This window comes from Pipistrellus hanaki (assembly GCF_964339955.1).
Source record: "Pipistrellus hanaki genome assembly, chromosome: 4".
Lineage (NCBI taxonomy): Eukaryota > Metazoa > Chordata > Mammalia > Chiroptera > Vespertilionidae > Pipistrellus > Pipistrellus hanaki.
In genome coordinates this window covers 31,286,132-31,304,201 of record NC_140506.1, presented here as the reverse complement: position 1 = coordinate 31,304,201, position 18,070 = coordinate 31,286,132, and the positions used below count along the sequence as shown (strand labels likewise).

At 38.8% G+C, this 18,070-nt stretch overlaps 1 protein-coding gene across 15 annotated transcripts in view; it reads right to left on the bottom strand.

The window, feature by feature from the left end:
* The window catches only part of MAST4 (microtubule associated serine/threonine kinase family member 4), a 508,313-nt gene that overhangs the window by 44,301 nt on the left and 445,942 nt on the right, over positions 1-18,070 (bottom strand). For all 15 annotated transcript variants that reach the window (XM_084880866.1, XM_084880860.1, XM_084880867.1 and 12 more), the window contains 4 exons: positions 14,456-14,557; positions 10,558-10,690; positions 5,430-5,497; positions 3,125-3,210 (listed from right to left, as the gene is read on the bottom strand). In XM_084880866.1, coding sequence (XP_084736992.1) covers positions 3,125-3,210; positions 5,430-5,497; positions 10,558-10,690; positions 14,456-14,557 — 389 coding nt within the window. The remainder of the gene's footprint in view (positions 1-3,124; positions 3,211-5,429; positions 5,498-10,557; positions 10,691-14,455; positions 14,558-18,070) is intronic.

Below are 18,070 nucleotides of genomic sequence, written 5' to 3'. Positions count from 1 at the left end.
TGTTGGGGGGTGGAATCAGGTGCTGACAGGATCTGGAGCAGAATGAATCCGTCCTATCAGGAGTGTGAATGTCTGATGCATATAAAATTATTCCTGAATCCGAGAGCCTAGGGTGTGAGTCTGTACACACAAAGCTGCACGTGGGAATGGGAGTGGAGGTGCTGGAGGAAAGCTGAGAGGAAAGGCTGGGGGGGGGGGGAGGGGGGGAGAGTGTGCAGCAATGAGGCACTTGTCACAGGGCACATCTCCTGGCCTTGGAGGTTAAAAGAGAACAACTGTGTCAAGGCTAGAAGGAAAGCAAAGTGGGGGAGAAACGTGCCTTTCAAGTTTAGTGTTTTTTACTCTTTAGAATTTTCAGTCAATTTTATGCTTTCACTTTATAAACATTCAAAGTTGTAATTTACAAACCCAAGTGCAAGTGCTCAACTGAAGACTTCAACACCACAATTAAGATGACCAGAAGCACCTGAATCCCTTCCCCCTAGCCTGCACAAAAACACTTCATGTCCGGAAACAGCTCTGCGTGGGGTCAGTGCCCATGACCTTGCCCCAGCCCCTCCTGCCCCGGCCAAGAGGAAGTAACATCAACTGCCCACAGGCTCCTGTGGGAGACAACATAGATCAGGAAACAGGATGACGCGGCACACACTGAGCATTGGCTTTCTACAAAGTAGCCACACTGACAAGAAGGGATGTTTAATTTCCAGTCAGGCAGTCAAGCTGTTAAACAGAGAAGGAAATCAGATGCTTATCAAATTAGCAAGTTGGTTTTAGATATGAATTGTCACTAAGCAGGATGCTGAAAAAACCACAACGTGTAGGAAGAAGCTCGTCCTAATGAGAGGATTAGTTCTCAGCACAACCGGTTCCCAAAATCAGTGTCACTGTGAGTCACTGAAGTGAACGCAACACTGTCACAGCGGTGTCTACTAAAAATTCCCTCTGAGGGTCCACTTGTTAAGCAGCCAGAGAAGCCTGCAATCAGCACTTTGACTGGGTGGACCAATGGGCATAGCTCCATTCAAATTCAAATGAGAAATAATTATTACTTAAAGAAAATCTGTCAAAAATGTAATGAGAGATTAAATCTGAGAAGAGCCAAAGAGGAAAGAAAGTTTTTTGTTGTTGCCGTTGTGTTTGTTTTTATATTTTACTGATTTATTAGAGAGAAGGATAGAGAGTTAGAAACATCGACGAGAGAGAATCATTGATCAGCAGCCTCCTGCATATCCCCCATTGGGGATGTGCCCGCAACCATGGTACATGCCCTTGACCGGAATCGAACCCAGGAACCTTCAGTCTGCAGGCCAACGCTCTATCCACTGAGCCAAACTGGTTTTGACGGAAAGAAAGTTTTAGTTGATTGAGAGAGGCTCCTACAGGCAGCTTGTGAGCACATTAATGACTTGGCCTGCATCCTGGGTGTTTACTGATTCATAGCTTGTTTAACTTCTTGTATATTCCCGGCCATTCCCCAAAGTGTGATATACCTCATCTACTATACAGGGATTTAACTGCACTACAAATGAGTTTACTCAACCAATTAGAACTCCAAATACTGCTAAGATCTATGCCCACGTTACATAAAAACGGTGCTTCACAGATCATATTATTCCAGAATTCCACTGCCAATTAAACCTAGCAGTGCTCAAACCATCAACCCATTAAATCAAAGTCCAGCCTTCTCCCCAGTGAAGTACAAAATCCTAATAGGGTCCCCAAAACTAAAATAATAAACAAAACCCACAAATAACTGCATGCTAAAATAATCTTCTTAAGTTTCAATGAAATTCTTGAAGGACAGAAAGTATCCAAAAACAAACAAACCTCACAAGAGAGCATTTATAAGCCACATCAGGAAATATGCCACTTGACATATCCTGAAAGCAAATCAGTGAAGCATAGGAAAGACCACAAATATTTTTTTTCACTAAGTTAATGGTGTGGAAAATATTAGAGGTAAAAAAAAAAAAAAAAAAAAAATGTAAGGAGAAACATCCCTTGTGGCACAACAAAAATCACTTTTATCTCATCTGCTCATGTATGTGATAAATGGCAATAAATGTCTAGGAGATTGTTTATTGCTTTCCATATACAGATGGAACTGGGATTAATACTAATTAAACTAGAGCTCTTGGGCCATCTAAAATGGATCAGGACATAGTTTGTGTATTAATTACCCTTTTAAACTATTTATTAGAAACTCAGAAGGATCATGTCACTATTGACCCTTTGCCATGAGAATAAAGTCTCATGTCTATAAACATGAACTAAGGAAGAGGGACCAGTAATGTCATCAGATTATATAACACAGTGTTTAACTGAAAAACAATCCTGGTGTAATATAAAGACTCAAAGAAATGTATTGCTCTTAATTTTCAACCAACCTTTCTATTTAAATACTTCTCTACTAGGTTGAATGCTGGTCAGAGAGGAAGAACTGGTTAATTCTCAAGCAGGAATGCCAAATGTTAATTTAGACATATTCAGACATATTTATTTTTATTCAGATGCTAATATATATATTTCAGATACATATCCTCCTATATAATAAAAGGGTAATATGCAAATTGTCCCCTCCACCAGGAGCTTGACTAGAGTTTGGCCAGGGGGCGGGGCAGGGCCGGCCTGCCAACTACCTGCAGCCCCTCCCCCTGGCCCACATGGCAATCAGGGCTGGTAAGCTGAACCCTACCCGTGCACAAACTTGTGCACTAGGCCTCTAGTATACTATATCTAGGTGTGTATGTGTGTGGGTATCTAAACATATATTCATTTATAAATCTATTTCAACCAAGAGACTGTTACTTCTGAACCCAAAAGGGCAGAGTAAAGGAGGCAGAAACAGGCATATACTGGTATACAATATTTCTTTTACTTTATATAAATCTTTACTTTTGAATTCATCCTTTCTGATCCTCTAAAATAACTCTCAGGCTGCCTGATATGTTTTCTGATGAAGTATCCAGTAAAAAATGATTTTTGCTACATATTATACCTATCAATGAATAAGCAGTGATGTAAAAACTAAAGTCCCTATAAACATCTATTTGTCATAAGCTAAAGGTGAAGAATACGTACTTTAGTGTGTTAAAATACAACAGAGTTTTCTTTAATTACTCACCCATAGGCTCCATTGCTAATCAACTTGATTGTTTCAAAATCACTTTCCCGAGGTTTCCTTTGAAGTTTCAAGGAAGCATTTGAGCTCTTGGAAACAAAATATGGAAGTTAAAAAATAGTTGAGAATTCAAGAACATAGCCAAATCAGTAATATTTTAATTACATGCTTTATTGTTTAATATTTTTGAAGAGCCGTATTCTAGCACAGGAACCTGAAGGACAGCTTCAAAGATCAATTTTCTAGAGCAGTATCTAAGTTTCACTTAAGTGCACCACATTTCCAGGAGCTGAAGCCATTAAGTTTTTGAAAATTCCCAATTTTATTTCACCTCTATTCAGGTTAGCCTTGTCCTAGTCTTTTAAAGTTTGAGATTTAAGTTCCCTCTGGCTTCAGTTGGCCAGGAAAGAACTAGGCTAGAGTGGCTTTCCTTGGGCCACAGATGCTGTGTCTTCTCTGTCCTCGACCAGAGCACAGCTATTTCATTTCTGTGGCAGCCTTTCTTGCTTGGAAAAGGTAGTCGGCGACCAATGGGACACCCAAACATAGAATGTCTGCCTCTCTTTAACTCCATACCATAAATCTGGCCATAGTTTAACCTCAGTGTTCAGAAAGAGAGCTCTTCACACTTTAAGTTCAAAGGATAAGAACAAAAAAAAGTGCTGTTAAAAATTGTTTTCTCATACTCCATGTATTCTTAGCATAGAGAGGGTGTTACCAGCCCCTTTGCTCCTACTGCAGAACCCAGAATTCCTTTCCCATAATCTAAGAAACACCAGCCTCCCCCATTGAAAGCTGTCATCGCTGACCCTGTCATCCACTCATTTTTGCAAGACTTGGATACTCATCTTCTCACCTATCTTTCTGCCCACATTCTCTCACCATCTGGATGCCGTCAATGTCTACACAGATAACTCCCATAACATCCTGGCCTCTGGGCTACTTGACCTCCTCAACTCAAATGACCAACTCTCTCCTCTATCTTCCCATGGCCTCTGGCCACAGGACCTGGATCTAGCCATCACCTGCCAATGCTGCACATCAGAAAGTATAATTCAAGACTGGGCCAACCTGTCTCCTTAACTCTTCCCTACTTGAAAGTGACCTCATTATGACAATGGATGACTCCCACGTCATCCAGACGGCTCCCTAAAACGCCCCCTCCAAGTGCCAAAAGATACTACACCCTGTACATAGCTGCTAGTTTGATGGCTCTTGGATGTCTCAAAGGGACTTCAATTTCAACACATTCAAAATCATGACAGTTATAATGAAATAAACAAAAAGGGCTACCATTCATTTAACATTGACTAAGTGCTGCTGTCCTAACCATTTTACATAAACTACCTCCTTTAAACTTTTCTATCTATTCTGAAGAAAAACAAACAAACACACGCACAAAACCCTGAGGCACAGAGAGAACCCACAGTTAGTAAGAGATGGAGCCAGGTTTCAAATCATATAGTATGACTCCAGAACCTTGATTCTTAGGTTACATGGCTGCCCCTCTTTCCTGATCACCCCAGCCTGCTCCACCTGATTCCTCTTCTGATGCTCAAAATTAGGGAGAACAGCAGAGCATCCGGGACCTCTCACTTGTGCGCTGCATCAGTCTCTTCACTGGCTTCCCAATGTTACCCCTGCCTGCTCCTTATAATCAATGTGATTTCTTTCAAGCTGGAACTCAGATTGGGTCATCTCCCTGTGACCCCCCTCTATCTCACACACCCATATATTTCCTCCAAAATGCAATCACTTCCCATTGTTTTAAAAGAAAAAATTGACAAAGATGAACAAGGACTTCCGAGTCCATTTTGAACCAACCTCCCCAGTCTCTGCAGTGTCCCTTGTTCTTAGTCCTCAGCTGCACTTTGCTCCCTTGCGTCAGTCTTTGCCTGTGGTGTTCCCTCGGCCCGCTATGTTCCCTCTGCCCTTTCCCATCCTAGTAACACCTCACATCTCAATCGCAAGTGTCTTTTGGAACTGTCAAGACTAAGGTAAATCTCTTCATGTTATGTTCTAGTAGCACATAGCCCTTTTTCTTCATAGATTTCCTTCAAGTTTATCATTTTAACTGTTTTTGCATATTTCTTTGTATTTTATTATCTCCCAGTAATGAATGCATCACTTCACTGGAAGCAAAAACCCTTCTTTTTGAAAGGAGGGGCTAAAATTTCGTGCCTAGTGCCTTACACATGGAATGCACAATGAATATTTGTTGAACAAATAAAGTAATTAACACATCCCAAGTCTCCAGATGTCATAATCAGAAAAACTAACATCATATTTCATCAAGAAAGATACTTACACTCAGTGATTCATCTGTTTCCGGTGTTTCTGCTGTCCCGCTACTATAGTTTCCCAACTGAGCCATTTCTAAGTGAAAACAAACAGTAAAGTTTAAGAAAAATAGGGCAATTGCATTTAGGCAAGAATACATGCTGAAACAATGGAAAAAATAATTTTTCCAATGTGAAAAAAAAGAAGAATGTACTCTATGTCCTAATGAATCCATAGAAAAATCTTCAAAATGGCAAGAGCCAACAACTGACATTTGGAAATTGTTCATGACAAGTCTTTCCCTGGAACCTCATTTCTCTCTTATTTTTTTTTTTTTTTAATCATCTGTATATTGCATTGTGTGTTCACCATCCCAAGTCAAGTCTCCTTCAATCACCATACTGTTGTCTGTGTCATTAAGTGTTGTTTACTTTATTTTTTCTGAATCCCTTCACCTTTTTCAATCCGCTTCCCAACCCCTCCCCTGACAACTGCCAGTCTGTTCTCTGTATCTGAGTCTGTTTCAGTTTTGTTGGTTAGTTTATTTTGTTCATTAGATTCCACATATGAGTGAAATCATAGGTTCTTGTCTTTCTCTGACTGCCTTATTTCACTTAGCATAATATTCTCCAGGTTCACCCACGCTGTCACAAAGGGTAAGTTTTCCTTCTTTTTTCCTGGCCAACTAGTATTCCATTGTGTACCACAGCTATTTTATACACTCATCTACTGATGGGCACTTGGGGTGCTACTAAAAATGATGCTGCTATGAACAAAGGGGTTCTTATAGTTTTTCAAATCAGTATTTCAGGTTTCTTCAGGTGTATTCCTAAAAGTAGGATCACTGGGTCATACAACAGTACCATTTTTAATTTTTTGAATAAATTCCATACTGCTTTCCACAGTGGTTGCACCAGCCTGCATTCCCACCAGCAGTGTACGAGGGTTTCCTTTTCTCTACATCCTTGCCAACGTATGTTGTTTGTTGATTTATTGATGCGAGCTATTCTGACAGGTGTGAGGAGATATCTAATTGTTGTTTTGACTTGCATTTCTCGGATGATTAGTGATGTTGAGAATTTTCCCATGTCTATTGGCCGTCTGTATGTCCTCTTTGGAGAAGTGTCTTTTCAGGTATTTCACTCATTAATTGGATTGGGGTGTGTGCGTGTGTGTGTTTAGTGTTGAGTTTTATAAGTTCTTTATAAGTTTGGAATATTAATCTTTATCATATGTATTACTGGCAAATATATTTTCCCACTCAGTGGGTTCTCTTTTCATTTTTTTGATGATTTCCTTTGCTTGGCAAAAACTTTTTAGTTTGATGTAGTTCCATGGAGCCTCACTTCTTATGAACACCTAGACTCAGGTACCTTAGAGCTGGGCCTCTGCTTTAGCTAGCAGGATTCACTGCCTAACACAACCACCACAGCTTAGGACCGGTTTGGGGGCCAACGACTGAGATTATTTATAATCAGACATCCAAAAGAGGCAAGTCTTCCCAGGCTCTGACAGGCATCAAAGAAGCACTGACTAAGCTCAGAGGTGATTCTCAAGTTGTAGTTAGCATCCCTTCTTCCATTCCTTCATGTCCACTAAGAGATAGAGCTCCTAGTACACTAAGAATTTGCAGTTTGTCAGAGAGAAAATACTAAGTGGTTAAGAGGGACCTGGGGATGCAAAGATGTCGGTTACCACCACTATCAACCTTATTAGTGACCTTCTAACCTCAGGGTCTTTCTCTGTAAGATGGCAACAGTACTATATATAGACCCCTACGTTCATGGCAGCATTGTTTTTAATAGCACCCCAAGTGTCCATCAGTAGATGAGCTTTTTATGAGTATTACTTTTATGATAATACATGTGAAGCTCTTAGAATGTTGACTCACTGACTTTTGATGGTCATTTAATATTACTGAGTATATTATGTAATTTATCCTGGGCTGGATGCCACATTTTTGACACCAGCTTATTACCATAGTAGTCTAGTTAAAAGAGACAAAGGTGCCGAAGCAGGTTTGGCTCAGTGGTAGAGCGTCGGTCTGTGGACTGAAGAGTCCCAGGTTCAATTCCGGTCATGGGCATGTACATTGGTTGCAGGCGCATCCCCAGTGGGGGGTGTGCGAGAGGCAGCTGGTCAATGTTTCTCTTTCATCGATGTTTCTAGCTCTCTGTCTCTCTCCCTTCCTTTCTGTAAAAAATCAATAAAAATATACTTTAAAAAAAAAAAAAAGAGAGAGACAAAGGTGTTACCATGGTGGTCTAATTAAAAGAGACAAAGTTGTCTAGTTATTAAACCTACACTGGGATACAACCATGAAGACTCAAATCTAATTCAGTTTACTATTCATTTAGATTTTTATACTTAAAAAGCATGTTTTATTAAAAAAAGAAGATGAAAGAATTTTCTCCCAAACTTTGGTAGGGGTTATCTCTGTGTGGTAGGATCACAGGTAATTTGCATTTTCTAATATTATTTTTCAAACTTGAACATGTATAATAAAAAGTTTCAGTTTTTAGTTATATATTTTTCTATGCATCTAAAATTATTTCTTAGGCTCTTATTTCATAAATTTATGTTCTTATAAATATAATTACCTTTTTTGCTTCATATCTTACACATAAAGACATGAAGCAAAACAACAGTGAAATGTTGCCTCTGGATAAAAATAAACTCCAGATTTGACAATAACTGGAGACTGACACTCGCTTTCTCAGTTCCCCTGTAGGGAAAGTTTAAGAATAAAAATGAGTTCTCAGTACAAAGTGTATGCTTTCCTTGTGTCATTCAAATGCTGTCAACATCCTATGTGACTAGCATTTCAGATTTATGAACAAGGAGGTGAACTAAAATGTATTCAGTTGGAGGGGCTTTCCAGGAAAGAAGCGATTGTAATATGGTTTAAATAAAATGGTAGCAGCAGCTCACATTTATTCAGCATTACTATCTCTTGGGTCCAGAGATAAACTCATGTAACCCTGAAAACAATTCTCTGAATAGTAACCACTATGACCCCATTTTTATGAAAAGAACACCAAGGCACAAACAGGCTCATTAGCATGGTCAAGGTCACACAGCCTGCAATGCTGGCTGCCAGGGCAAGTTCTGGGCAGGCCCACTCCAGACCCTCACTCTGCACATCAAAGGTCAGACTTCAGGTATATTAGTATAGACAAGAAGGGGAAGCAAATGTGGATCAGTTCATTTTAATCACATTCTGAGTGATTAAAAAAAATAAAAACTATCCTCAGATATGCATCAAGAAAATTGTGTCAAGAGTTAAAAAAAAAACAACAACAACAATTCTTATGGACCAATTTGTATTACTGAACTCAAAACTGGTCAATGATCACTATTAATTTTTTAGACTTTGTGAAGGTATATAAATGGGCCTGAGATTATATACCCACCAACGGTGAGCCCACAGTGCTATTTACTGCTCTTCAGCTGAGAAAACTGAAGAGCTCTGAGCCTACAATTCCAGGGCTGACACAGACAACTTCTCCAGCGTGAAGAGTCACCATAATCTACTTTGACAGCCTCCCCCACTCCAATTATTGTCATAAAAAAAAATAAATTAAAAAATGGTTCTGTTTTAAATAGAATTTCTGCTAAATAACTATTATCTGGGAAACACATATTATTTGTAAGCAGTGGGTAGTAATGGGATGGAACCAAGAGTCAGCTTTTGAAGCAGGAACCTGAGGCATCATTTTGTAATGCCTGAAGAGATTTTTAAAACTCATCTAAATACCATTAAACATCTGCCCTTTTTATTTCATTGATTTAAACCATTTCTGAAGACTCATGATTCAAAAAGGTAAAGATGGTAATTTAAAAGCCACGGGGGGAAATCTCTCCCCGGGGAATGCTTCAGAGCGGCAGCCACCCGTCTCTGATAAGTGCTGAGTCTGTCGTGGCACTGCTGTCAGTACAGTAACCATTTTCCTGGTGTTATCTCCCAGGAATGTGTGCATCGTTTCCCTGGAAGCAAAGACCCCGACGGCCGTAAGTGCAAACAAAGCAGGGCCACCCAGAGGAGCAGGGCGGAGAGCAGCAAGGTCCCTGGTTGCTGATGGACAGATGTCTGTGCTCAGTTACCTTCATCACAAACAAGTTAGCATGACAAACACTGTTTGCAAATTCCAGGTAATGAACCTGGAAGACGATGTTGAATGAAGGAGTCTGTGATTGTGAGTCATTTTAGACAGTGTATAACCTAAATGTTTCAAACGACAATCCCAAACAATAAAGAGCAGGAAAAGGTAGGGGATTATTGCCCCCTATTTGATTTTCAAAAAAATTGCAAAGAGAATGCTTCCTCTTCTTTGTATTTAATAGCATTAGGCTTGTATTTTTTATTTGAATCAATCATAAATCCTTATGTAAGCTTTAAAAAACACCCCCTGGCTCTCTTTTATATTACTATTGTTCAGGTCTTTTGGGGACAAGTAAGCAAACTGTATCTACCAACACTGTTCCTGACTTGAAGCAATCTATCATCAGTTAACTTAATCCCAAATTACTCTAAATTTAAATGTCACTTTTATATTAGTTATAATTAATTTATTTAGCAACATTTTCAAGATTAAAAGCACCCTTGAGAAGAACTCAACTGAGCTTTGCATGAGAGAAAAATACTTGGGAAGACTGAAATCTAACCTCCTGGGACTTGGGCAATGTCAAGCCAACAGGCCACGAGGATTTCAGGGCGGGCCCCGTACCCTAGGTTGTTGGTCAGCAAACTCATTCATCAACAGAACCAAATATCAACAGTACAAAGATTGAAATTGCTTTTGAGAGCTAAATTTTTAAACTTAAACTATATAGGTAGGTACCTTGTTATTAACTTAATTAGGGTACTCCTAAGCTGGCCTTTGCTAAAAACTCAAGGAGCCGCATGTGGCTCGCGAGCCATAGTTTGCCAACCACTGCCCTAGGTAAACACAAAGGAATGGGGCATGCTCACTTGCTCCTCAAGGCTCAACTTGTACCTGTTTCCTTCAATAACAATTAGTCCCCAAATTTGGACTTTTCCATAGATAGAACCAAAACTTGAGGGGGAAAAAAAAAAGGAAAGATTTGTCATTAAGTTCTTCCTTGAGGTCATAGTGCATAAGCAAGTGGAAGGTCAGCCCCACCAGGGTACTCACCTTCCAGGGGGTCCTTGTTGAGTCCCAGCTGGCTAATGATGTACCTGGGAATGTCCGTTTTAATGCCCTGCCCTTCTTTTGCATGGCCCTCTGCTGCTTCCAGCAGGTAGTAAAACTCTTCAGGGTCAAATTCCTAGCAGAAGACAAACACAGATGGACACTTCTTCGAGTCAAAACTGTTTAAGGTTTTATTACAAAAGTCCCATCCACAAGTAACTGCTAGGTGTACATGGGTGTGGATTATTTAGGCAGAAAGGAGGCAAATGGCTTTAAAAAGTCTATAATTCTCCCTTCATATTCAAAGACTATTCATTTTTTTCTGAGACAATACATTTGTATACTTAGTAATCCAGATAAAATAACCATTCCCAATGTCCTTGTAATGCAACTTTGAAGGTACTATCTCCACTTTTAAGATATCTATCTTACTGAAAATAAACATGTCTGAATTTTTAATTGTGCCTCTTTAGCAAAGTTTTAAAATCTGGGAATCTCATCCAAAAGATCCAGTTTCTCTCTCCCCACAAAGAGCCACACACCAAACAAGTAATGTTAGAACATACTTTGTCAAAGATTTTGCCAGAAACTCCCTTAGTACAGGGGTGTCCAAAGATATTAGGAGGAAAAAGTTCAAAATTATCACTTTTTATCAGTAAACTCTAAAATTAAGTCATTAACATTCATATAATGTGAAAGAAAAATGCAAAGTTAGTGCTTCCAATTACCTCTGTCTATTTTTAAAAACCGGTAGCACATTTTTCCTATGTATTTTTACTTCCCTTGATGTCTGTGGTGTCTAGCACATAGTCAAAAGCTTTAGAATCACATCCCTCTAGAAGGATTTATGTGCTATAAACAATATGCTCCCAGATTTAAAGCACAGTTGCTATTTTCAGTTATACTTCCTAGATTTTTTCCCCTCCAGAATTTTTCCTAATTTGATTAATGTCCCAAAAGCATGCAACTTTGGAATCTCAGGATTTCACCTGACAATTACTTAAAGAGTTTCTAAGATAAATGGTGATCAAAGAAAGAAACTAAAACGAGAAAGTTAATAAGAAAAATAATAAATAAAGGACATATTAAAAAAGCTTTCTGAAAATAAAAAAAAGCCAAACCAACGTAGACACTCGGTGCCTTAGACAGACCTAAGACATTGACAGATGAGACCACTGGTGAGAGCCACTGACAGAGAAGACCACTGGTGGGAGACACATCCCTAAAATTCAGAAACTCCAGTCTCGGCTGGACTTTAAACAGTTCTGAAAGCAACATTTTAAAATCTACTTCTGCATTCACTTGTTTCTATCTTTGAGAGGCTATGCCTTTACTCTCTCTCTCTTTTGATTAGGAGTGATTACTGCAAAAGATTCACTTCCTTTTTAAGGCCAGATCTTCTCTGAGCCTATCTGTAGCTGTCCAGAGAAATAAGTTTTAATGCTCAATAGTATCTCCCCCCAAATTAAATCACTGCAGGAGGTACACACACGTGGTGCACAAGGTTCACCAGGAGAATGAATAACAAGTCTTGCTTCTACCCACATTTGCCAGTCACACAATCTCCTCCTCTCCTGAGGCATCAGTCTTTTTGCACCTTTATCTTTCCCAAGACTACTCAGTGCCAAGTGATCCTTTTGCTTCTGTAGCTCTAAGGCTCCTGGCAACCGATGGAGAGGCCTCCTCCACAATTCCCAGACCTTTCTCAAGGTTTCTCCTCTGCCACATCTCACTCTGCATTTGTATATTAGGTCTAGTAATAATTAATGTCGTTTTCTCATACTTTTTTTAAATCAAATTTATTTAAACAATACAACAAAATTTAATCAACAATATAGTTGCCGTTGTTTTCTACTACTTGTGCCCAATGCTCAGGAAGCATTTTAATCCCTCTGTTGTAAAATTCTTGTGATTTTGATGCAAAAAATTCGGTCAATGCATTTTTGAGGCATTCTTCATTATTAAATTTTTTTCCAAGAAGAAAGTTTTGCAAAGAACGAAACAAATGGTAATCGGAAGGGGCAATATCAGGAGAATATGCAGGTTGAGGGAGAACTTCCCATTCCAACTGGCGCAGTTTTTCAGCAGTGATTCTTGCAGTATGCGGTCGTGCGTTATCGTGGTGAAGAATTACGCCCTTCTGATTAATCAGCGCGGGTTCTTTTTCTCTTAAAGCTTGGGCTAACCTTTCCAATTGGGCACTATACATTGCACTTGTAATGGTTTGGTTAGATGGTAAAAGTTCATAATGAAGAATTCCTTTAAAATTCCACCAAACACACAACATCACTTTTTTCGCATGCAAGTCAGGTTTTGGCGTGGGCTGCGGAGCCTCATTTTTGTCCAACCATTGAGGCCGCCTTTTCAAATTAACATACAGCACCCATTCTTCATCTCCGGTAACAATTTGCTCTAAAAATGGCAAACGGTTTTGATGAGAGAGGAGCGAACTGCAAATTGTGACTCTTTGATTACGGTTGTTGTCGGTCAACTCATGAGGAACCCATTTTCCAAACTTTTGGACTTTGCCAGGTGCACGCAATTGATTGGAAATTGTTTTTTGTGAACAATTTAAAGTTGTCGCAAGCTCTTGTTGGGTAATTTGAGGATTTTGCACCAAAAGAGCTTGAAGAGCTTCTTGATCAAAATTGGACACACGGCCTCGACCACTCTTGTCATCTAACGAAAAATTTCCCTCGCAAAATTTCTCAAACCAATGCTGGCATTTTCTGACGCTAACTGCATCTTGACCAAGAGCACTACAGATGTTTTTTGCAGCCTCACTTGCTTTTCTTCCTAATTGGAACTCGTAAAGCATGCAGTGCCGAATATGCTCTTCATCCGCCATCTTCTTAGCCCTAGTTTTGCAACAAAAACCAAACCAAACACAAACTTTTTCAAGCAAAACTTGTTAATTGCACTTCACACGTTCTGTAGATACCACGTGTTTGAAGGTTATGTCAATACAAGTCAACGCCAAGCAAGATTTTAAATGAATGTTCAAAAACGACATTAATTATTACTAGACCCGATATATTAATGGGGCTGTGAACATGTCACTATTATAAAAAGGTATGAATGTTGGTGTCTGTGTGGTGGTGGTGAGGGTATGTATAATTCTGAAAAGTTGTATTGCACACAGAGTTATAAAATATTTTAATGGCTAATGCAATTAACAGTTCATGTTCATAGTATGCTCAGCTCTTTTGAAAACCATTCTTATGTCCAAAGCTTCATATTTGTTCAGTGTTTCATAAAAATCTCAATGAGAATTACATAAAATAAAACAGAAGTTTTAAAACAGAAAAATAATTACTGACCAAAAAACCCCCCAAAACAGCCTGATAAAATGAACTCATCTCCAAGTCATGTCTTCAGATCTGGATGAGGCCTTATTGTGTTCTCCCATATGGGCTGCTGACCAGAACACATTTCTAACATGCCGAATTTTAACAAACAAATAATAATTACAACCATAGGTTACCATACATCATGCCTCTGATTTCTGTCTCTCTGCATCTGGGCAACGCCCAAAAAGTGAGGCTCAGCAAGAGTTTACACTTGATCTTAGCCAAAAGGCCGAGAAGCAATTCAGCAAGAGTTTAAATCAGCAGTAACAGAGTAGTTACAAGGAGATAAGGTGGGGCATATGTTTCATGTTCAGCTCTTAAGTTTGGTCAGAATGTGATGTGACTATCACTTCATACAGCACAAGTCCTAGAATTCTTACTGAGAGCCAGAAAACAAACCACAAATGGATGGCATCGGAAACGTTCACAATTATAGTTCCCACGGACTCTATTGAGCCCTGGTCTTTGGAGCCAAAGGGAACTGGAGCTGAGGGTCATGGCTTTTCCACAATTAACAATCAATAATGGAGTCACCTCTAGGGGCAACTTACCAGGCACTCCAGTAACCGAGCGGGGCGGGCGATCACAATCAGGATCTTCCGGACTAGTTGTTTAATGAAAGCCAACTCACTGCTTTCTGACCGTTCGTGAGCCTATGGCAAGAATGATGATACAGAGTTGCTCCATTACACAGAAAAGAAATTCAGCAAAGTATGCTAATTAGATAATTGCAAATATTCAAACATTAAGCGATTTAGAAAATACTTTTAAAAGATTGATAAGCGGACATTAGCTCTACATAAATGGACACTATTAAACTTCTATATTTCCAAAATGGCTCTATTAGCTAAATTTTAATTGCAAACCTTTGATTAATTCTCTCTGTTAAAAATCAAATGTTAGGGCCCCTAATGTGAACCATGAATGAAGGAGACATTAAAAGTTTACGACACATTAAGTCTGTGGTATAAGTAGAGTGGGCAGCTGCCAAGGAATCTGATTTTCCAGATGTAACATCTTACGTGTAGGAAACCGCTAACAGAGTGAATGAAGGACCATTTTTCCAACCCAGACGATGGGTATTTAACACATTCACAAAAGACATTTTACATATATACAATATACATTAGTTATTTCATAACATGTACAAAGTGTGCATTTCTTTTTTCCAATGTTAGGTGGATAATGTTTAAACTTGGATACATACATATGATTTCGATTTCACTTACTGAATAAATAGTACCTAGGCATGGAACTCAATAAAATTTAACTGACTTAAAGTCTTTTAAAATTTTATTATGCATGTTGCCTACATGTGCAGTCTATGCACAACAAATAGCCTGAGGACAAAACTCCGTTTATTTAGAAGCATTTTAATTTTCAGTGCCATTTTCTTGAAGAAATGAGGTAAATCTGTATCCAAGGAGACCTCAAATGAAAGTTTAAGAAGTTTAAATGTAAACTTCTATGCATGTTTACTTTTATGCTTTTTTTAATTTTAAATTTTTATGATTTACTTTTCTCTAAGGATTGAAAAATCAAGGTGATGCTGGTACAACAGAATATAATTGCACATGGTAATAAGTATTTAAGAATCATTACTAAAGGTGCTTTATTCTGACAAGAATCAGCCTTCCCATAGAAAGAATTGGTTATATTTGAAAATGGGTCTATTTAGCAGTAATATGATTACTGAATTTAAACCACCAATTCAAAGGCAAGTTTCTAAAATGTAGATACAAAAATCATATACCAGCAAAAGCAAAACAGCTAACATTAAAAAAAAATGTCCATTGGTGAATAATGTTAGAATAGAATGTGTTCAAAGCAAACCAACTAGTAACTATAACTATAGGTCCTGGTAACCAGAAAGACTGCTGCAACATACATAAGGAGATATACATAATATTTAATCTATCTTTAAGTGTTCTTTCCAATTTTTGTTTTATAATAAAAAGATATAGCGGAGTGCCAAAAAATGTGGTTATATGTCTTCTTCATAGTTTACCCTTAAGATAAAATAAAATATCCTCACCTAACTTTTTAAAAAATATATTTTTATTGATTTCAGAGAGGAAGAAAAGGGGAGAGAGAGAACCATCAATGATGAGAGATAACCATAGATTGGTTGCTTCCTGCATGTCCCATACTGGGGATTGAGCTCACAACCTGGACATATGCCCTGATTGGGAATGGGACCGTGACTTCCTGGTTGACAGGTAGACTCAACCACTTGAGCCATCTAACTTTTAAAAAATATATATATATTTTTATTGACTTCAGAGAGGAAGGGAGAGGGAGAGAGAGTTAGAAACATCAATTGATCGTCTGCCTCCTGCCTGCCCTCTCCTGGGGATTGAGCTCGCAACCCAGGCATGTACCCTTTACTGGAATCAAGGATCCTTCACAGTCTGCAGGTCGACGTTCTATCCACTGAGCCAAACCAGCTGGGGCCTCCATCTAACTTTTTTTCCTGATAATTTGGGCTAGATACTGTAATAATTACTAATTTATAAAACCAGAAATGCAAAAAAAAATCTAAAAAGTCTGCATGTTTTGTTAGTTTCTTCAAAGAGAAATAAGAATTCTGTATCTTAAGAATTTTTTTTAATATTCAGTTTAGATTACACAAATTCCAATAAAAACTATAATAATTATCCATTTATTCTATTCTTACTTCTCAGAATTATTAGCTATAATAAGACCAAAACATACAATGGGTTATATTAACTCAGATAATATTTTACCTCCCAACATTATTGAGGATTAATGGGGAAGCTTCGTTAAAATAACTCCAATCAGCCGAAACTGGTTTCGCTCAGTGGTAGAGCGTCGGTCTGCGCACTGAAAGGTCCCGGGTTCGATTCCGGTCAAGGGCATGTACCTTGGTTGCGGGCACATCCCCGGTAGGGGTTGTGCAAGAGGCAACTGGTCGATGTTTCTCTCTCATCGACGTTTCTAGCTCTCTATCTCTTTCCCTTCCTCTCTGTAAAAAATCAATAAAATATATTTAAAAAATAAAATAAAATAACTCCAATCAGAACCATACACACAGCATGAGAAGAATAATATATTCTTGGCTGCCAACAACAAGCTCCAATGCTCACCGATACCTTTGTTTATATTTTAAGTGTTGGCCACTGTAAAAAATACTGAGAGCCTTATTTGAGGGCAGGTTATAGCTTCCTATGTATTTCATTTTCTTTGGCTAAGTACACCTAAGTGGGGAAAAAAAAAAAAAGAATGGTGACATAAAAGCATTTATCAGGAACTGACCTAGATGTCAGTGCTTTAAAAGGCATCAGTTAAATCAAGCTTCCCAAACCTAGGGAGACCTGGTTTGGGTATGCAAGAGAATGACAATGGGAAAAGTGGCTCGGAGACAAGCCAGGCGGGCACACAATGCCACAGCTGGGAACTGACAGCAGTGCATTGTGGGGAAGGCAGAGCAAGTCCCCAAAATTCTGCTTTATCCAAAAAGGGTACGTTCCCCTGTGACCTTTTAGCGCCAAACTCTGAAAGGACATTGTGAATGCGATTGTGAAGATAGCTCTGATTTTCACAAAAGGACTGAAGGAAATGTTTATCGGCAAAGATAAATAAGAAGACATTCTTATTCAGACCCAACAATGCCCTTTATGCCACAAGTACACATACTTCTCTGCCCCCAAAAAGAAATTTCTCTAAAAATCAACATTTGTTTATTTATTATTGGTCCATTCCAATGATTTCTGAAACCCTAGGACTTTTTAATTGCCATGAACAATCTGTCAGGTCTCTCATACAGAAACAAAATTAAGTGCAAGATTTCAGTGTAAGCAGTTTTTTGTATTGATTGTACCCTTTTTGGGGGAATGTCCATGATGGAAGGAAAAACAGGACTAAGCTAGTAATTATAGAATTCAGAAAGAGTATCTTGCAGAGGCCTCTTCAGTTTAGAAAGGCTCTGTTTAACAAATATAATTTTTAAGGTATTTTCCAGAAGTTGACTTAATTAAAAGGAAGAGCAGAATTAGGTTACCTGACAACAGATCAGAAGGGATGGGATATTTTGGCATGCATACACACGCATCCTCCTCTTCCCACCTGCCTCCCTCCCAGTTACTGAGGTGCCAAGTAAACATCAGGCACGGGGCCAGGTGCCAGGGAGTTAGAGATGATTTGAG